The following is an 18056-nucleotide window of genomic DNA, read 5'->3' as shown; positions in this document are numbered from 1 at the left end:
AACAAGATTTTTTAAAACTCTCCTGTTTCCCCATGGGCAGTCTATTTGTGTTGATGCTTTACCATTTCATAATTTCCTCATTTCGTTGTTTCATGGAGTGAAGAGAACTGACATGCTGTCCAATAAACTTCCTTGTTCTCCTTATGCAAGAAAGGATATCCTGACTTAATGTATAACCACAGAACAAGTAATATTCTACGTCTATCGGAGTTGAACTTCCTAAAAGACAAATTGTTCATCTTTCAAGATTCATTCTCCCTGAATCTTACCAACAAAACACCCCTGAGGAGAAAGAAAGAGAGGGAGGGAGAGAAAAAGAGAGAGAGAGAGAGAAACAAAAAGCCAAAGAGAGAGAAAAAAATGAATTCATCAACATCATCTGAATCACAAGGCACAGGTAAAATTTGCAACTCTTCCTTTTCTTTCACAGATCTCTTTTTGGAACAAGTAATAAATATGGTGAAAGATAGCACCATAGAAAAGTATTCACTGAAGTTAAAAAAAAAAAAAAAAAAAAAAAAAGGAGACGGTGAAGAGAGAGAGATTGGAAGGCTATTTCTTATACCAGAAAGCCTACTGGACTCTAGTTAAGGGAGAACTATCACACTATTTCCACCCTTTCTGCAATGCATTGTGTCCCTTTTGGCAAATCACTTCACTTCTCTGGAACGCTCTTTGTCTGTAAAATATGTAATGGGAGGAAGAGAGGAACTACTAGATAACTGTTAATATTTTACCTAATTTACAAAGAGCTTGAAAAATGAGACATAGAAAAAAAAAAGATCAGGAGAAAGACAAGAAAAGCAATGATGAGAAAAGGGAAAAGAAAGAAAAAAAAGAAAGGTGGCCTTAGAAAATATTGAAAAAAATTTAACTGAGAGACTTAGAAAGGAAAAATTGTATATCTGAGTTCATGAGTCAGAGTCTTACTCCAGGGGTTCTAATCCTGTGGTCCTCAGTCCAGCAGCAGCAGTAGCCCCTGGGAACTTGTTAGTTCCATACAATCTCTACTGATTGCTAACTCTGGGAGTAAGGGTCAGCAATCTGTGTTTCAATAAGCCCTCCAAGTGATTCTGACGCATGCTGAAATTTGGGGATTACTCAATACAGACAATAGAAGTAGAAGGAAATAAGTAAGGATGCACAAGAATCTCTTCTAGCTTTTTAATGATCGCCATTCTAACTGGTGTGAGATGGTATCTCATTGTGGTTTTGATTTGCTCGGGAAGGGGAACATCACACACTGGGGCCTATCATGCAGAGGGGGGAGGGGGGAGGGATTGCATTGGGAGTTATACCTGATGTAAATGACGAGTTGATGGGTGCTGACGAGTTGATGGGTGCAGCACACCAACATGGCACAAGTATACATATGTAACAAACCTGCACGTTATGCACATGTACCCTAGAACTTAAAGTATAATAATAATAATAATAATAATAAAAGAATCTCTTCTAGCTCTTTTGTACCTTGCTTAGGGAAGATTGATCATGCTTGTGTCATTCTTTCTACAGAGAGAGGATGCTTCTCTTCCCAAATGTTCTTATGGACTGTTTCTGGGATCCCCATCCTATTTCTCAGCGCCTGTTTCATCACCAGATGTGTTGGTGGGTTCTGAAGGTCAAATTCAATTTAATTCTTCCTGGTGCATATTAGGTGAAAACTCTTCCATGCTGCCTGTACATTCTCTTTTCCCTCAAAAGGTCTTTCTATTTCACTCTTTTTTTTTTTTTTTCCTATTAATCTCTAGGTTATTTCTCAAACCAGAAACCTCAACAAGCAGGGAACTGTTTCCGAATTTTAATCACCTGTGACTTACTTTTCATGATGGACATTTTTCACTTCCTTGGCAGTCCTGAGTCCTCCTCTTTCAGCTTCTATTATTAGTATAACCTTCTCTAGGAGATTCTGCCTCAGAGCTTGAACTACTGGTCGGGGCCAGAGACATGACTAATTACTTTTGGAAGGAAGGGTAGAGAGAGTGGACTTGGCATAAGAGGGAGTGCAAACATATCTGTTTTCTCTGGGTCATGAGAAAAAGCAGGTTGTAAGAAAAAACATGATAATTATTGGCACTTTTGTTATAAATACAAAACTGACGGAACTGATTTTTTTAACCAAAATAAGACTAACAAACATTATACCCTTTCCTTTACAGTGACATATCACATCTTTCAAACCTGTCATGAGAAAAAGTTTCAGCTACATGAGAATTTCACAGAGCTGTCCTGCTACAATGATGGATCAGGTATAATAGTCCCAAAGGTGAACATCAAAATTTACATAGCAACATTTTCTGGCTTCTAGATTGACTTTGGAACAGGTGAAATATAGTTGGATTAGGTCTTATTTTTCAAAAGCAAAATGTAAAATCCTAGAAATTTGGAGATGCAATTAGCATTGGAGCAGGAAGTCTTGGGGAAATTATAGTAAACTTCTATAATACATTTGAGGTATGTCTGAACAGTAAATCCAGAAGTGGAAGGTATTATTCCCAGGAGTGTACTTCATTCACCTACTTCCGCAATGAGATGAAGGAGAAAAAAACGTATGGAGTAGAGAATGTATAAATATCTCACAAATATACTCTATGCTCTTGTATGTCATCCTATTCCAAGTCTTAGCAAAATGCTACATGACACTAAAAAAGTGGCCTCCTTCTCTGAGCTATAATTTTCTCACCATTAAATTGAGAGAAGTTAGATGAATTATTTATAATAGACCTCAAAGGCAAAAGTTCTGTAATTCTAAGAAATCTAACACATCTATATACTACAGTATGGAGATTTGATTGAGGATACATTGTTCAGGAAACATAAGAGATGGCTCTTTGGGGGTCACCCAAATAAAATGCATAAATTTCTCTGACATTAGTAGTCTAAGAACAGATAATAAGGTTCTATATCAATAGCATAACTAAGATAGCTTGCACATATAGTTGCATTTCCTGGCATTGACATCCAGAGAACGAGAATTATATTCAAAAGACCAAAAAAATTCTGTTGATGTTTCTTGACATTGGAATTATCTAAAGTCTTAGATACTAAGATGTGGGGTATGAGCAAGTGATTCCAAGGCTTCTGACTTAAATGAGGACTCCATGGGGCCAGATGAAGCTTTGGGTTTTCTTATTCGGTTCACCTGGGACACTCACTGAAACATCTCTCATCCTAGGTTCAGTCAAGAACTGTTGTCCATCGAACTGGGAGTATTTTCAATCTAGCTGCTACTTCTTTTCTACTGACACCATTCCCTGGACATCAAGTTTAAAGAACTGCTCAGCCATGGGCGCTCACCTGGTGATTATCAACTCACAGGAGGAGCAGGTAGCTGCAGTCCTCCAATGCCAATGTAACATTCCCCACATGGTCTACCTCTCTTTTCATACATATGCTCAATGCTTGATCCCCAATGACTGTGGTTAATGAATGTACTAAAATGCATGCTGTTCTTACCATTCCGGTAAAGTCACTGCCTACCTTAATTTATTTTCCTTCCTAGAAGAACCTAAGAAAAAGGGAATTTCCATGTGGAGTTCCTTTAATTAGGCAAGGGGAAAAAAGAGGGTTGGAAGTTAATTTTAGACTAATCATTATGTTTATGAACATATTATATGCAAGAAGCGAAGCAAATATTGTCCGTTTTCTTTAAGCTGTGATTAATAATGTTTTGCACTAGATATATTCAATAAATTTGGCCACCAATAACAGTAGATTAACTTTGAAAGAATTGTTGAAGATCTCCTTTTCTGTTGAAGGTTATTTTTTGTCAGTTTAATTTTATGTTATGTGTATTTCACCACCAAAAAAATCAGTAGATAATCCTCATGATCTTACAGTTTCATTTATCTGTCATTTCTCATCCAGATCCTTTTTTATTTTTTGAGATGGAGTCTCGCTGTGTTGCACAGGCTGGAGTACAGTGGCGCGATTTCGACTCACGGCAACCTCTGCCTCCCAGAGTCAAGCGATTCACCTGCCTCAGCCTCCCAAGTAGCTGGGACTACAGGCACCCGCCACCATGCCTGCAAAATCTTTTGTAATTTTCATAGAGACAGGGTTTCGCCATGTTGGTCAAGCTGGTCTCGAACTCCTGACCTCAGGTGATCCACCACCTCGGCCTCCCAAAGTGCTAGGATCTCTTCCAGATTCTTATCTCTTTTAATAAGAATTACCAGCAACGTTTATTCAGAACTGAAATAACTGATCTCCTTTTATTTTGTATCTTCCATAGGAATTCCTTGCCTATAAGAAACCTAAAATGAAAGAGTTTTTTATTGGACTGTCAGACAAGGTGGTCGAGGGTCAGTGGCACTGGGTGGATGGCACACCTTTGACAAAGTCTCTGAGGTAATTACTCTCCTATTGAGAGGAGTTCTTGAAACCTCGTTCTGTTTCCTGCAACAGATCAGGTCCATTCTTGGTGGTATTAAATGCAGGAAAGAAAAGAGCTGAGGTAGAAAAGACGAAGGAGAAGTACAAGCACTCACTTCTCTCCTTTCCTGGGATTGTCTCAAGAATAAAGGGGAAATAATAAATGAAAATGAACTGAAGAATCATTCACTGAGAATGCAAAAGAGACAAGAGGTGGAATTAAGAGTCTTATTCCCCAAAACTGAAGGAAATGAGGAAAAAAATAGTAAGTTGAGAAAGACAGCAGGTTCTTATGCAGTGAAAAATGAGAATCTCTTGACAATGCGTCTTTTCTCCTTAATAATATCCTCACATCATTAGAGCATAGCTTTTTTTAAAATTGTGGATATGCTTTTTTTGTTTGATTGATTAATTGATACATAAAATATTTTGCTATATATATTGTTTCTCATGATTTGTTAGTGAGTAAGGTTTTTTTCTTTTTTCTTTTCTTCAACTTTTATTTTAAGTTCCAGGCTACATGTGCAGGATGTGCAGGTTACATGGGTAAACGTGTGCCGTGGTGGTTTACTGCACAGATCATCCCATGATCCCGGTATTAAGCCCAGCATCCATTAAGTATTCTTCTTAATAAAGCATAGCATTTTTAATTTTTCAAAGTTCTTTTCTCATTTATTATTTCAGTTTTATTATTTTATTATTATTTCATTTTACCTAAATTACACTTTTCTAGAATGTTAATTGTTAATCTGTATTTAGCATTTGAGGAAACTAAAACTCAGAAAAGTTAAGGGATTTAGCGAATGAGCAGTTCTAAGAATACAACACAGATACTCTGACACTTAGAAATGCTGCTTCACAACCACACTGGAACACCACTGCAGGATGCACCTAAGTTAATACACGCTCTGTGCAGAATAAAGAGAGCCAAGCCGATATGAGATATGAGTGTGAAGAAAACAAATCTATCAGAATATCAATCTTCCCTATAACTTGTCATTCTATAGCTAAGGAACAGGACAGAATAGAAAAGGAACAAAGGAACAGGACAGAATAGAAAGTCAGAAAGATCCAGTTCAGCTTCAGTACTCACAAACTGTGACTTAGACAAATGGTTTGGCTTTCCTGAGGTTCCTTTTCTTCTTCAATAAAATGGACATTATAATACCTGCCTCGCAAAACTGTCGTGAGGTTAAACAACACAAACACAATTTGCCTGGTATATGAGGTTACTTTACCTCTTTTTGCTGGGATTCGAAGTCTCCTATGTCATTCTTTTTCAGCTTCTGGGATGTAGGGGAACCCAATAACATAGCTACCCTGGAGGACTGTGCCACCATGAGGGACTCTTCAAACCCAAGGCAAAATTGGAATGATGCTACCTGTTTCTTCAGTTATTTTCGGATTTGTGAAAGGCTAGGAATAAATATTTTGAACAAAGGAAAATCTATTTAAGAACAGAAGGCATAACTTCAATGGATAAGGAAGGAAGGACAAGAACATGGCCACACCCACCGCCCCACACGGGAAACGTGTGCGCTGCACTTCAAAGGACTTCATAAGTATTTGTTACTCTGATATAAATAAAAATAAGTAGTTTTAAATGTTTTAACTCATGTTACCGGCTGAAGTGCCTTTTCTCTCTACATTAGTCTCAGGTCCTCTTCCCAGAATTTACAAAGCAATTCACTACCTTTTGCTACATTTGCCTCATTTTTAAGTATTTATATGAAAGTTCAGGGACACGGAGCCAAGACAGAGTCTAGCAAAGAAGAGGATTTTGGAAGGTGTCTTCCAACAATCGCCTGAATCTAGGCTCTGTAGCAGGTCCTCTTCTTTCTAGCTTCTGACAAGTCTGTCTTCTTTTCTTGATTTCATACCGTTCTTATCTCCTGCCCAAGTGTATCGTCTCTGTGCTTCCCTATATAAGGAGTAAGAAACTCCTTTAAGTCTTGGAACTTGTTGCTGCTCAGAATACTGGTGTCGCCTTTCTGGCTACAGGCCTCCACTGCACCTTCTTAGGGAAGGGCATGCTGGCCATCAGCTCCAAACAGGCTGTAACCAAGTCCACCCATCCCTGGGGCTTCCCTTGCTCTGCCTTATTTTCAATTACCTGAATGGATCTCACCAGATTTTGTATCTATTGCTCAGCTAGGACCAGAGTCCAAGAGTCAAATTATTATAAGAGAACATTCATCTCCACATTTTCCTGTCTCAAGCCCATCCATTTTTTTTTTAACTTTTATTTTAGGTTTCGGGGGTACATGTAAAGGTTTTCTATATAGGTAAACTCATTTCATGCAGGTTTTTTGTACAGATTATATTATCACCCAGATATTAAGCCCAGTGCCCAATATTTATTTTTTTTCTGCTCCTCTCCCTCCTCCTACCTTCCGCCCTCAAGTAGACCCCAGTGTCTGTTGTTCCCTTCTTTGTGCTTATGAGTTCTCATCATTTAGCTCCCACTCATAAGTGAGGCCATGCAGCATTTGGTTTTCTGTTCCTGTGTTTGTTAAGGATGATGGTCTCCAGTTCCATCTATGTTCCCACAAAAGACATAATCTTTTTTTATGGCTGCATAGTATTCCATGGTATCTATGTATCACGTTTTCTCTGTCCAATCTATTATAAACTCACATTTAGATTGATTCCATGTCTTTGATATTGTGAATAGTGCTGCAATGAACATTCATGTGCATATGTCTTTATGGTAGAATGATTTATATTTCCCTGAGTATATATCCAGTAATAGCCCATTCGTATTTATTGCATAAAATTCTACCAACACTGATGATGTTATTAAAGAGTACCTCAATAACGTGGCAGCTTTCATAACCATGTTTCTTGGACAAAGTGCCATGAGGAGACCTTCAAAATTCAATCATTGGACGTCACGTGTAATCACTGAATGAGAAAATTCAACTGGACAAGTGAATATAACACATCAGCTTTCTTTACAAAAGTTTATTTCTCTTAGGCATTGTGACAATCTGGTTTTGAAATCAACACACCTTTAAGCCAAACATTATTTAACCTAACAGTGATTTTAAACACACTTTCAACATTCTAATTCCCTTTTTTAAAATCACGAACATCAGTAAGGAGATGTTGAAAGACATTTTTTTTGTTCATTGGTGTTTTCCTGAAGGTGGCTATAATTTAAGTTTTATTTCTAGATTGAAAGACACAGGAAATATTATTCTATATTATTTCTCCATATATATTTCGAATTTAAGTTTAAAGACAAGTTTAATTTTATAAACTTGTCTTTACAGTTTGCCAAGAAAAGAAAGAACTGCTAAGGGTTTAGTGGTTAGAGGTTGTTGGAACATAAATTATCTATTAGGAAAATTATTTTTTGAGAAGCAGGTCATCCAATTGAAATTGTTTTAAAATATAATATTTTATAAGTGGGGTTACACAAACACTTTACCGCCTGAGGCACCAGAAAACCCAGAAATTTTCAAGGGATAATAGATTAATTAATGATACATATTCTGAAGAGCAATTCCCAAAATAAACCGCTGTTAAGATTTACATACTAATATATGAGTTCCCAATTTTTTTAAGAAAAATTACTATTTTCTGTAAAATGATACATGCTCATTACCAAAAATTCCTACAGATCACAATTACAGAAAGATGAAAATTTTCAAAAATTCCATTTCCAAGTTACAGTAATAATTATCATGAACGTCACTCCAGGCAACTTTCTGGTTTTTTATTTTTGTTTTTTTTTTTTTTTGAGACGGAGTCTCGCTCTGTCGCCCAGGCTGGAGTGCAGTGGCGCAATCTCGGCTCACTGCAAGCTCCACCTCCCGGGTTCACGCCATTCTCCTGCCTCAGCCTCCCGAGTAGCTGGGACTGCAGGCGCCCGACACCACGCCTGGCTAATTTTTTGTAGTTTTAGTAGAGACGGGGTTTCACCGTGTTAGCCAGGATGGTCTCGATCTCCTGACCTCGTGATCCACCCGCCTAGGCCTCCCAAAGTGCTGGGATTACAAGCGTGAGCCACAGCCCCCGGCCTCCAGGAAACTTTTTATGCTTTTAATGGGGTGCAGGAAATGCTACCTCAAAATATGGCACCTTGGGAATTGAGAAAACAGCAAAAGCGCGAAGTCCACGCTCATCTTTCCCTTGCCCTTCTTACCGGAAGCAGGCAGTAAAAGATACTACTTTAAAAGATACTACTTTTTCTCCCCTATGACTTCAAGAGTTAGACGAAAAGATGGAAAAACAAAGAGTAAAAAAAAAACAAATATATATATATATATTTATATGCATACACACATACACGCACTGACACTTTTAGAAAGGAATTATACAACAGATAATACTTTAATTTTTTAATTTGCTTTGGTTTTAATTGACACATGATAATTGTACACATTTGTGGGATACAATGTGATGTTTCAATACATGTGTATGTTCTATAATAATCAAATCAGGGTAATTAGCACATTCACTACCTCAAACGTGTAAAAAATTGAAGTGAAATTGAAGAATTACTGAGTTCAAGAATGTTACAGCCTTTATAGATTACGAAGAAAAGTATTTCCCAGAAGGTCCCTCTGAAGTAAAAAACAAAGCAAAACAAACAAAAAATTATAAACAATCAACAATTAAGTCAAATGTTTTTGCTCTTCTGTTTCCTAATCCCCTTTTCTGCCTTTCCGTTTCCTGATAATGACTCCTAAAATCGTTGCCAGGTGGGTGGAGCCAAGTAAGGTGGCCTTTATGTGTGCGAATGTATATGTGGGAGGGGGAGACGGATGCATGACTACCCCTGAGGGAGTTAGATCCCAGACAGTGTAAAGCGGAGATTGTGGGGGAAGGAGGAGAGAGTAAGGATGTCAGAACGCCAGTGGGTTGAGCAGGGTATCCTAGTGGGGGTTGGACTGGCCCAAAGTCTCAAAGCCTGAGCTAGAGTGAGGAAGACACCCCTACATGGGGATAGTTGAGCAAAGGTGTCTGAGCTGAAGCGGGAGGACTGCCTAGGAGGGCCACAGGGCGCCTGGCGGGGTGAGGTGAACGTTCACACAAGTCATTCAGCACAGGATGGGGAGAGAGAGTCTGAGTGGGTCAGCATACATGTCTTGCAACATGTATTTAAAATTTCGCACAGTTTACTCTTGGGTATCTTAGCATTTTATTGCCATTGTAAGTGTAATATTTATTTTCTACATTTTGCAGAGTATTATATTGCTGATTTTTGTATAATAATAATTTATCCAGAAACACTGTTTAACTTTCCTAATTTTTAAAAACATTTTGTCCATACATTCCCTTTTATTTTCTGTGTAGATAATTATACTGTCTAAAAACTGAGCTATCCAGTACAGTAGCCACCAGCCACAGTAGGCTATTAAGCACTCTCCTATTTGAGATATTCTGGAAGTGTAAAATACACACTAGATTTTTGATAATTTGAAAAAAGAACATAAAATATGTCACTAAGAATTTTATATGGATTACATGTTAAAATGATAATATTCTAGATATGTTTACTTAAATAAAATAAGTTGTTAGAATTAATCTCACCGGTTTGGGCTTTTTTATTTATTTATTTATTTTTCTTTCTTGATATAATTACTGGAAAATTTAGACATATGCAACTCACGTTTTTGCCTTTCACTATATTTCCCTTGGACAGTTCTGGTCTAGACATAATGATAGTTGTAGGTTTTTAAAATTCCTTTCCAGTTCTTTTGGTCATATTGAGCTGGCTAGGAATGCCAATGTATTGTTGCATAAAACTGCTATAGTTTTGTTCTTAAACTTAAAGAAAATGCTTCTAATGGCTTACTGTTAAATATAATAGTTGCTACAGGTTTGGGGTAGGCACCTTGCAGAAAATTCCTTTCATTTCTCATTTGTTAAATGTTTAACACTAAGTGGTTTATTGATTTTACTAGATGATGCTTAAGCATCTCCTTTAAAATGTTGATAAGATTATTACATTAATAGATTTGCACACTATGTACATATATGCACATTGTTTAAAAAACCAAATTCTTCTATAGGATTGTAATTAAAAATAGCTGTTTCCTGCCCACTTCTGATTCCCACACCTAGGTGGCAATCGTGTTCAACTCTTTTTTTTTTTTTTTTTTTTTTTTTTTTTTGAGACGGAGTCTGGCTCTGTCACCCAGGCTGGAGTGCAGTGGCGCGATCTCGGCTCACTGCAAGCTCCGCCTCCCAGGTTTACGCCATTCTCCTGTCTCAGCCTCCCGAGTAGCTGGGACTACAGGCGCCCGCCACCTCGCCCGGCTAGTTTTTTGTATTTTTTAGTAGAGACGGGGTTTCACCGTGTTAGTCAGGATGGTCTCGATCTCCTGACCTCGTGATCCGCCCGTCTCGGCCTCCCAAAGTGCTGGGATTACAGGCTTGAGCCACCGCGCCTGGCCGTGTTCAACTCTTTAGATGCTTCTTTTCTATTGAGTTCCATGTTTCTATTTCTATTAGTTTATACTATAATTCCTTGAGCTTTTTCAGTTTCAGATAATTTCTGTGAGTACCACACTGAATGATGTGACACAATGAAAACAAGACGTCTTCTTTCTCTCTCTCTCTTTCCCATCCCCCTGCTAACACTATATAATTATTTATTTAAAAACCAATATTCAACATTTGCATTGATATGAATATGTAAATATTATTCATAGCTGAACTATTTACTGTATTCTTATTACATATTTTAAATTATATTTTGCTTTTTATGGAGTTAATATTGACATCTTTTCTTTTTTTGGAAACAGGATCTCACTCTGTCACCAGGCCAGGGTACAGTGGCACAATCATGGCTTCATTGGAGCCTCGATCTCCTGGGCTCAAGCAATCCTCCCATCTCCGCTTCCCAAGTAGTTGTAGTTAGGACTACAGGTGCACACCACCAAACACAGCTAATTTTTTAAATTTTTGGTAGAGACAGGGTCTCACTATGTTGCCCAGGCTGGTCTCAAATTGCTGGCCTCAAGTAATCCTCCTACCTTGGCCTCCCGAAGTGCTGGGATTACAGGGTTGAGCCACCACATTGGACCCATTTTTTAAATATATTTATCTTGCTTTCTACATACTGACATAATTGATCTTTTAACTCCCCAGAAATGTATATTACCTCTCAATTCATTCAAATGCATTCCATCTATCCCATAATTTTGTAGGGAAAAAAAAATCTTTCTTGGAAAATTTCCTTCCTTTCCCAGTCTGAACCGAGATTGCTCTGGTGGTTTGCTTCACAGTCATTATTTTGTTAAGTGTTATTAAAAAAGAAAATATTTTGTAATTTTAAGGTTATTTCAAATTATGATGCAACAATACACTATAAATGCTATTCACTTATAAGAACAAGATATAAAACAATTTCCAAACTACATTGTTAAGTAAAAAATGCAAATGTTTAAGAATATGTAGATTACATTTCTATTCATATTTAAAATGTGGATTATATATCTATATAAGTTTAGTATATAACATATGTATGTAATTATATATAGTTTATTATGTATAGCACATAGTTTATATGTAGTATATATTCTTATACACTTTATATGTAGTACATATAGAAATGTAAATAAGAAACTGATAATCATAGTTACTCTGAAGAGGCATTTCAGTAACTAGAGTTCAGGGTAGAAGATTTATTTATCTTATACTTTTACTAATGTTTTTACAGTTTGCCTTTTTAACATACATATATTACTGTTTCAAAAATGAGAACACTGTTTGAAATTTTTAGGAATTTTAAGCTTCTAGGGCTACCATAATGTACTAAAATAATTAGAACCTATTTTTATGAGATTACTGTCTTTGTCTTGAAGAGACTGTGATGAGGTGCCATGAGAGTTCAGAATAGACTGAAAGAGACTATGGATGTGTATTGGTTCATTTTCTGCTGCTTTTAACAGGATATCTGAGACTGGAAATTTATAAAGAAAAGACATTTATTTCTTATCGTGATGGAGACTGAGAAGTCCAAGGTCAAAAAGCTGTGTGTGATGAGGGCCTTCTTGCCGGTAGGGACTCCCTAAAGAGTCTCAAGGTGGTACAGGGATCACACAGTGAGGGTGCTGTGTGTGCTAACATGCTAGCTCAGGTCCCTCTTCCTCTTTTTATAATGCCACCAGTTTTCTGCCTAGGATAACCCATTAATACATCAGCCCATTAATCCACTATTCTCTAACTGAGAGTTAATTCATTCATGAGGATAGAACCCTCATGATCCGATCGCCTTTTAAATGCCCCACCTCTCAGGCAGTGGTGTACTGAGACTCCCATGGAAAAAAACAGTAATAAGTGAGTGGATCCTTCACCGGCAACCAAGATGTCCAGGCTGTCTCATCATAAAGGCTAGTGTGACCCACAGAGAGAAGAAAGAGCAGTGTGGTGCAGCGCCCACCCAAGAGCCACAGTGGGGAGGGGAACCGCCTCCCACCCCTCAGCCAAGGGAGGCAGTCGGCGAGCAAGCTACCCAGCCAGGGAAACTGTGCTTTTTCCACGGAACTGTGTAACTTACGAATTGGAAGGGCCCACTCACAAACCCACGCCACCGGGGCCTAGCATCCCAACCCTGGAACACGCTACTCTGACGGGCTCTCAGCTGGAATGTGCAAGGCCTACTGAACTCCGGGGTGGGTGTGGAGGTGCGGGCAGAAGGCGACCAGCACTGGCTGTGGCTGCCTGCTGTCTAAGCCGGTTGAGCTCCTTGAGGGAGGGGCAGCAGCCAGCTCTGGGATTCACAGCTGCCTAACATGTAAAGCTCCCTGGGCAGGGGAAGGGAAGCACCCATTTCTGTAGCTTCAGGCTGTGCTTTTCCCCTGCCGAGCCAGGGAGGCTGGAGAGCTTGGTCCCAAGATTTGTCCCCACAACCCAACACACTGGCTGTGGCAGTCTGCGGCCAGAGTGCCTCTTCAGGCCTAACCTTGACCCATCCTTCCTCAGCCGGCAGGGCTTCCCTGCAGGATCTCCAAAAACCCCAGCCAGAGGCTCAGGGACAGAATTTGGTTCTCCCTGGCCTGGCCCCTAGGGGCAGGGATGGCTACAGTCTCTGCAGACCAGCAGACTTAGCCTCTCCTCCTGGCAGTTCTGAGGAATCCGGGCAGCCCAGATGAGTGGGTTTCCCCGGAGCAAAACACACCCTCTCCACCAAGGGACAAAGTGCTTCATTAATCAGGTCCTACTCCCTGTGCCATCCAACTAGGTGAGACCATCCAACAGGGGTTGTCAGACACCCTACACAGGAGTGATCCTACTAGCATCAGGTTGGTGCTCCTAAAGGTCAGAGGTCCCAGAAGAAGGGGCAGGCACCCATCTTTGCTGCTTTCCAGCCTCCTTGAGTGATATCTCCGGGCACTGGAGTGAATCAGATGAACAGGGCCTGAAGTGAACCCCCAGCAAACTGCAGCAGCCCTACAGAAGAGAGACCTGACCATTGAAAGAAAAACAAACGAACAGAAAGTGACAACAACAGCATCAACAACAACAACAAAAGGGCCCCCACAAAAACCCCATCTAAGGGTCAGCAGCCTCAAAGACTGAAACTAGACAAACTCACAAAGATGAAAAAGAATCAATGAAAAAATGATGAAAACCCAAAAGACCAGAGTGCCTCTTCTCCTCCAAATGATCGCAGCATCTCTCCACCAGGAGTGCAGAACTGGACAGAGGATCAGATGGATGAATTGGTAGAAGTAAGCTATAGAAGATGGGTGAAAAAAAAAACTACGATGAGCTAAAGGAGCATGTTGTAACCCAATGCAAAGAAGCTAAGAACCTTGATAAAAGGTTAGATGAATTGCTAATTAGAATAACAAGTTTAGAGAGGAAGATAAACAACCTGATGGAGCTCAAAAAACACAGCATGAAAACTTCGTGAAGCATAAAGTATCAACAGCCAAACTGACCAAGCGGAAGAAAGGATATCAGACTTAGAAGATCACTTTACTGAAATAAGACATGCAGACAAGAATAGAGAAAAAAGAATGCAAAGGAATAAACAAATCCTCCAAGAAATACGGGACTTCATAAAAAGACCAAACCTATGATTGACTGGGGTACCAGAAATAGATGGGAAGAATGGAAACAAGCTGGAAAGCACACTTCAGGATATTATCCAGGAGAACTTCCCCAACGTAGCAACACAGGCCAACATGCAAATTCAGAAAATACAAAGAACACCATTAAGATACTCCACAAGAAGATCAACTCCAAGACACATAATCATCGGATTCCCCAAGGTCAAAATGAAGGAAAAACTGTTAAGGGCAGCCAGAGAGAAAAGCCAGGTACCTACAAAAAGAAGCCTATCAGATTAACAGCAGACCTCTCAGCAGAAACTCCACCAGCCAGAAGAGATTAGGGGCCAATATTCAACATTCTTTTTTTTTTTTTAATTTTTTTTATTTTATTTATTTTTCTTTTTTTATTTTATTTTATTTTTTTATTATTATTATACTTTAAGTTCTAGGGTACATGTGCATAACGTGCAGGTTTGTTACATATGTATACTTGTGCCATGTTGGTGTGCTACACCCATCAACTCGTCATTTACATCAGGTATAAATCCCAATGCAATTCCTCCCCCCTCCCCGCTCCCCATGATAGGCCCTGGTGTGTGATGTTCCCCTTCCCGAGTCCAAGTGATCTCATTGTTCAGTTCCCACCTATGAGTGAGAACATGCGGTGTTTGGTTTTCTGTTCTTGTGATAGTTTGCTAAGAATGATGGTTTCCAGCTGCATCCATGTCCCTATAAAGGACACAAACTCTCAACATTCTTAAATAAAAGAATTTTCAACCTGGAATTTCATATCCAGCCAAACTAAGCTTCATAAGTGAAGGAGAAATAAAATCCTTTCCAGACAAGCAAATGCTGAGGGATTTTGTTATCATCAGGCCTGCGCTGCAAGAGCTTCTGAAAGAAGCACTAAATAGGGAAAGTAAAAACTGGTACCAGCCACTGCAAAAACAGACCAAAATATAGAAACCAGTAACACCATGAAGAAACTGCATCAACTAAAGTGCAAAATAACCAAATAGCATCATGATGATGGAATCAAATTCACACATAACAATACTAACCTTAAATGTAAATGGGCTAAATACCCCAATTAAAAGACATAGGCTGGCAAATTGGATAAGGAGTCAAGACCCATTGGTGTGCTGTATTCAGGAGACCCATCTTACATACAAAGACACACACAGGCTCAAAATAAAGGGATGGAGGAAAATTTACCAAGCAAATGGAAAGAAAAAAAAAAAGCAGGAATTGCAATCTTAGTCTCTGACAAAACAGACTAAATGTTAAAAAAGACAAAGAATGTCATTACATAATGGTAAAGGAAACAATTCAACAAGAGATAACTATTCTAAATGTATATGCACCCAATACAGAAGCACCCAGATTCATAAAGCAAGTCCTTAGAGACCTACAAAGAGACTTAGACTCCCACACAATAATAGTGGGAAACCTTAACACCCCACTGTCAGTATTAAACAGATGAATGAAACAGAAAATTAACAAGGATATTCAGGACATGAATTCAGCTCTGGATCAAGTGGACCTAGTAGATGTCTACAGAACTCTCTACCCCAAATCAACAGAATATATATTCTTCTCAGTGTCACATGGCACTTATTCTAAAATCGACCACATAATTGGAAGTAAAACACTTCTCAGCAAATGCAAAAGAACTAAAATCATAATAAACAGTCTCTCAGACCACACTACAATCAAATTAGAACTCAAGATTAAGAAACTAACTCAAAAACACACACTTTCATGAAAATTGAACAACCTACTCCTGAACAGCACCTGAGTAAATAACGAAATTAAGGCAGAAATCAAGAAGTTATTTGAAACCAATGAGAACAAAGAGACAATGTACCAGAATCTCTGGGACACAGCTAAAGCAGTATTAAGAGGGAAACTTATATCACTAAATGCCCACATCAGAAAGTTGGAAAGACCTCAAATTGACACTCTAACATCACAATTAAAAGAACTATAGAAGCAAGAGTAAAGTTATCCAAAAGCTAGCAGAAGACAAGAAATAACTAAGATCAGAGAAGAACTGAAGGAGATAGAGACATGAAAAACCCTTCAAAAAATCAATGAATCCTGGAGGTGGTTTTTTGAAAAAATTAACAAAGTAGATAGATGACTGGCTAGACTAATAAAGAAGAGAGAGAAGAATCAAATAGACACAGTAAAAAATGATAAAGATGATATCATCACTGACCCCACAGAAATACAAACCCCTATCAGAGAATACTATAAACACCTCTAAACAAATAAACTAGAAAATCTACAAGAAATGGATAAATTCCTGGATGCATACACCCTACCAGGACTAAACTAGGAAGAAGCTGAATCCCTGAATAGACAATAAGAAGCTCTGAAATAGAGGCAGCAATTAATAGACTACCACACACTCAAAAAAAGCCAAGGACCAAACAGACTCGCAGCTGAATTCTACCAGAAATACAAAGAAGAGCTGGTACCATTCCTTCTGAAACTATTCCAAACAATTGAAAAGGAGGGACTCCTCCTTAACTCATTTTATGAAGCCAGCATCATCCTGATACTAAAACTGGGAAGAGACACAACCAAAAAAGAAAACTTTAGGCCAATATCCCTGATGAACATTGATGCGAAAATCCTCAATAAAATACTGGCAAACTGAATCCAGCAGCACATCAAAAACTTGTCCACCACAATCAAGTCGGCTTCATCCCTGGGATGCAAGGCTCATTCAACATATACAAATCAATAAACATAATCCATCACATAAACAGAACCAAAGACAAAAACCACATGATTATCTTAATAGATGCAGAAAAGGTCTTTGATGAAATTCAACATCCTTCATGTTAAAAACTCTCAATAAACTAAATATTGCTGTAACGTATCTCAAATAATAAGAGCTATTTATAATGAATGCAAAGCCAATATCATATTGAATGGGCAAAAGCTGGAAGCATTTTCTTTGAAAATCGGTACAAGACAAGGATGCCCTCTCTCACCACTACTATTCAACATAGTACTGAAAGTTCTGGCCAGGGCAGTCAGGCAAGAGAAAGAAATAAAGGGTATTCGAATAGGAAGAGAGGAGGTCACGTTGCCTCTGTTTGCAGACAACATTATTTTATATTTAGAAAACCCCATCATCTCAGCCCAGAAACTTCTTGAACTGATAAGCAACTTCATCAAAGTCTCAGGATACAAAATCAATGTGCCAAAATTGCAAGCATTCCTTTACACCAACAATAGGCAAGCAGAGAGCCAAATTATAAATGAACTCCCGTTCACCATTGCTACAATGAGAATAGAATACCTAGGAATACAGCTAACAAGGGATGTGAAGGACCTCTTCAAGGAAAACTACAAACCACTGCTCAAAGAAATAAGACAGGACACAAACAAATGGAAAAACATTCCATCTTCATGGATAGGAAGAATGAATATTGTGAAAATGGTCATACTGCCCAAAGTAATTTATAGATTCAATGCTATTCCCATCAAACTACTGTTGACGTTCTTCAGAGAATTAGAAAAAACTATTTTAAATTTCATCTGGAATCAAAGAAGACCCTGTATAGCCAAGACAATCCTAAGCAAAAAGAACAAAGCTGGGGGCATCATGCTATCTGACTTCAAACTATACTATAAGGCTACAGTAACCAA

At 38.6% G+C, this 18056-nt stretch overlaps 1 protein-coding gene across 3 annotated transcripts; it reads left to right on the top strand.

Moving 5' to 3' along the window:
- Positions 1-215: 215 nt before the first annotated feature.
- On the top strand, positions 216-7192 carry LOC105499874 (C-type lectin domain family 4 member E). 3 transcript variants are annotated; one of them, XM_011772696.2, is made up of 6 exons: positions 216-397; positions 1516-1608; positions 2160-2249; positions 3176-3327; positions 4235-4350; positions 5658-7162. In XM_011772696.2, exons 1-6 carry the CDS (start codon positions 361-363, stop codon positions 5827-5829), a joined length of 660 nt encoding a protein of 219 aa, XP_011770998.2. In that variant the 5' UTR covers positions 216-360; the 3' UTR covers positions 5830-7162. The 3 variants fall into 3 exon arrangements, with proteins under 3 accessions (XP_011770998.2, XP_070928316.1, XP_011770999.2); XM_071072215.1 differs by lacking the exon at positions 3176-3327 and having other exon boundaries at positions 2160-2266; positions 5658-7192; XM_011772697.2 differs by lacking the exon at positions 1516-1608 and having other exon boundaries at positions 5658-6035.
- The last annotated feature ends 10864 nt before the right edge of the window (positions 7193-18056 follow it).

The sequence above is a fragment of the Macaca nemestrina genome, chromosome 10 (assembly GCF_043159975.1).
Source record: "Macaca nemestrina isolate mMacNem1 chromosome 10, mMacNem.hap1, whole genome shotgun sequence".
Classification (NCBI taxonomy): domain Eukaryota; kingdom Metazoa; phylum Chordata; class Mammalia; order Primates; family Cercopithecidae; genus Macaca; species Macaca nemestrina.
This window is presented reverse-complemented; position numbering and strand designations above follow the sequence as displayed.

Excerpts from the sequence above, each read along its gene's own strand:
- LOC105499874 (XM_011772696.2), top strand. The coding sequence starts at position 361 with ATGAATTCATCAACATCATCTGAATCACAAGGCACAG. Across the intron at positions 1,609-2,159 it reads TTTCATCACCAGATGTGTTG|TGACATATCACATCTTTCAA; the intron begins GTGGGTTCTGAA and ends TTTCCTTTACAG. Across the intron at positions 4,351-5,657 it reads CCTTTGACAAAGTCTCTGAG|CTTCTGGGATGTAGGGGAAC; the intron begins GTAATTACTCTC and ends ATTCTTTTTCAG.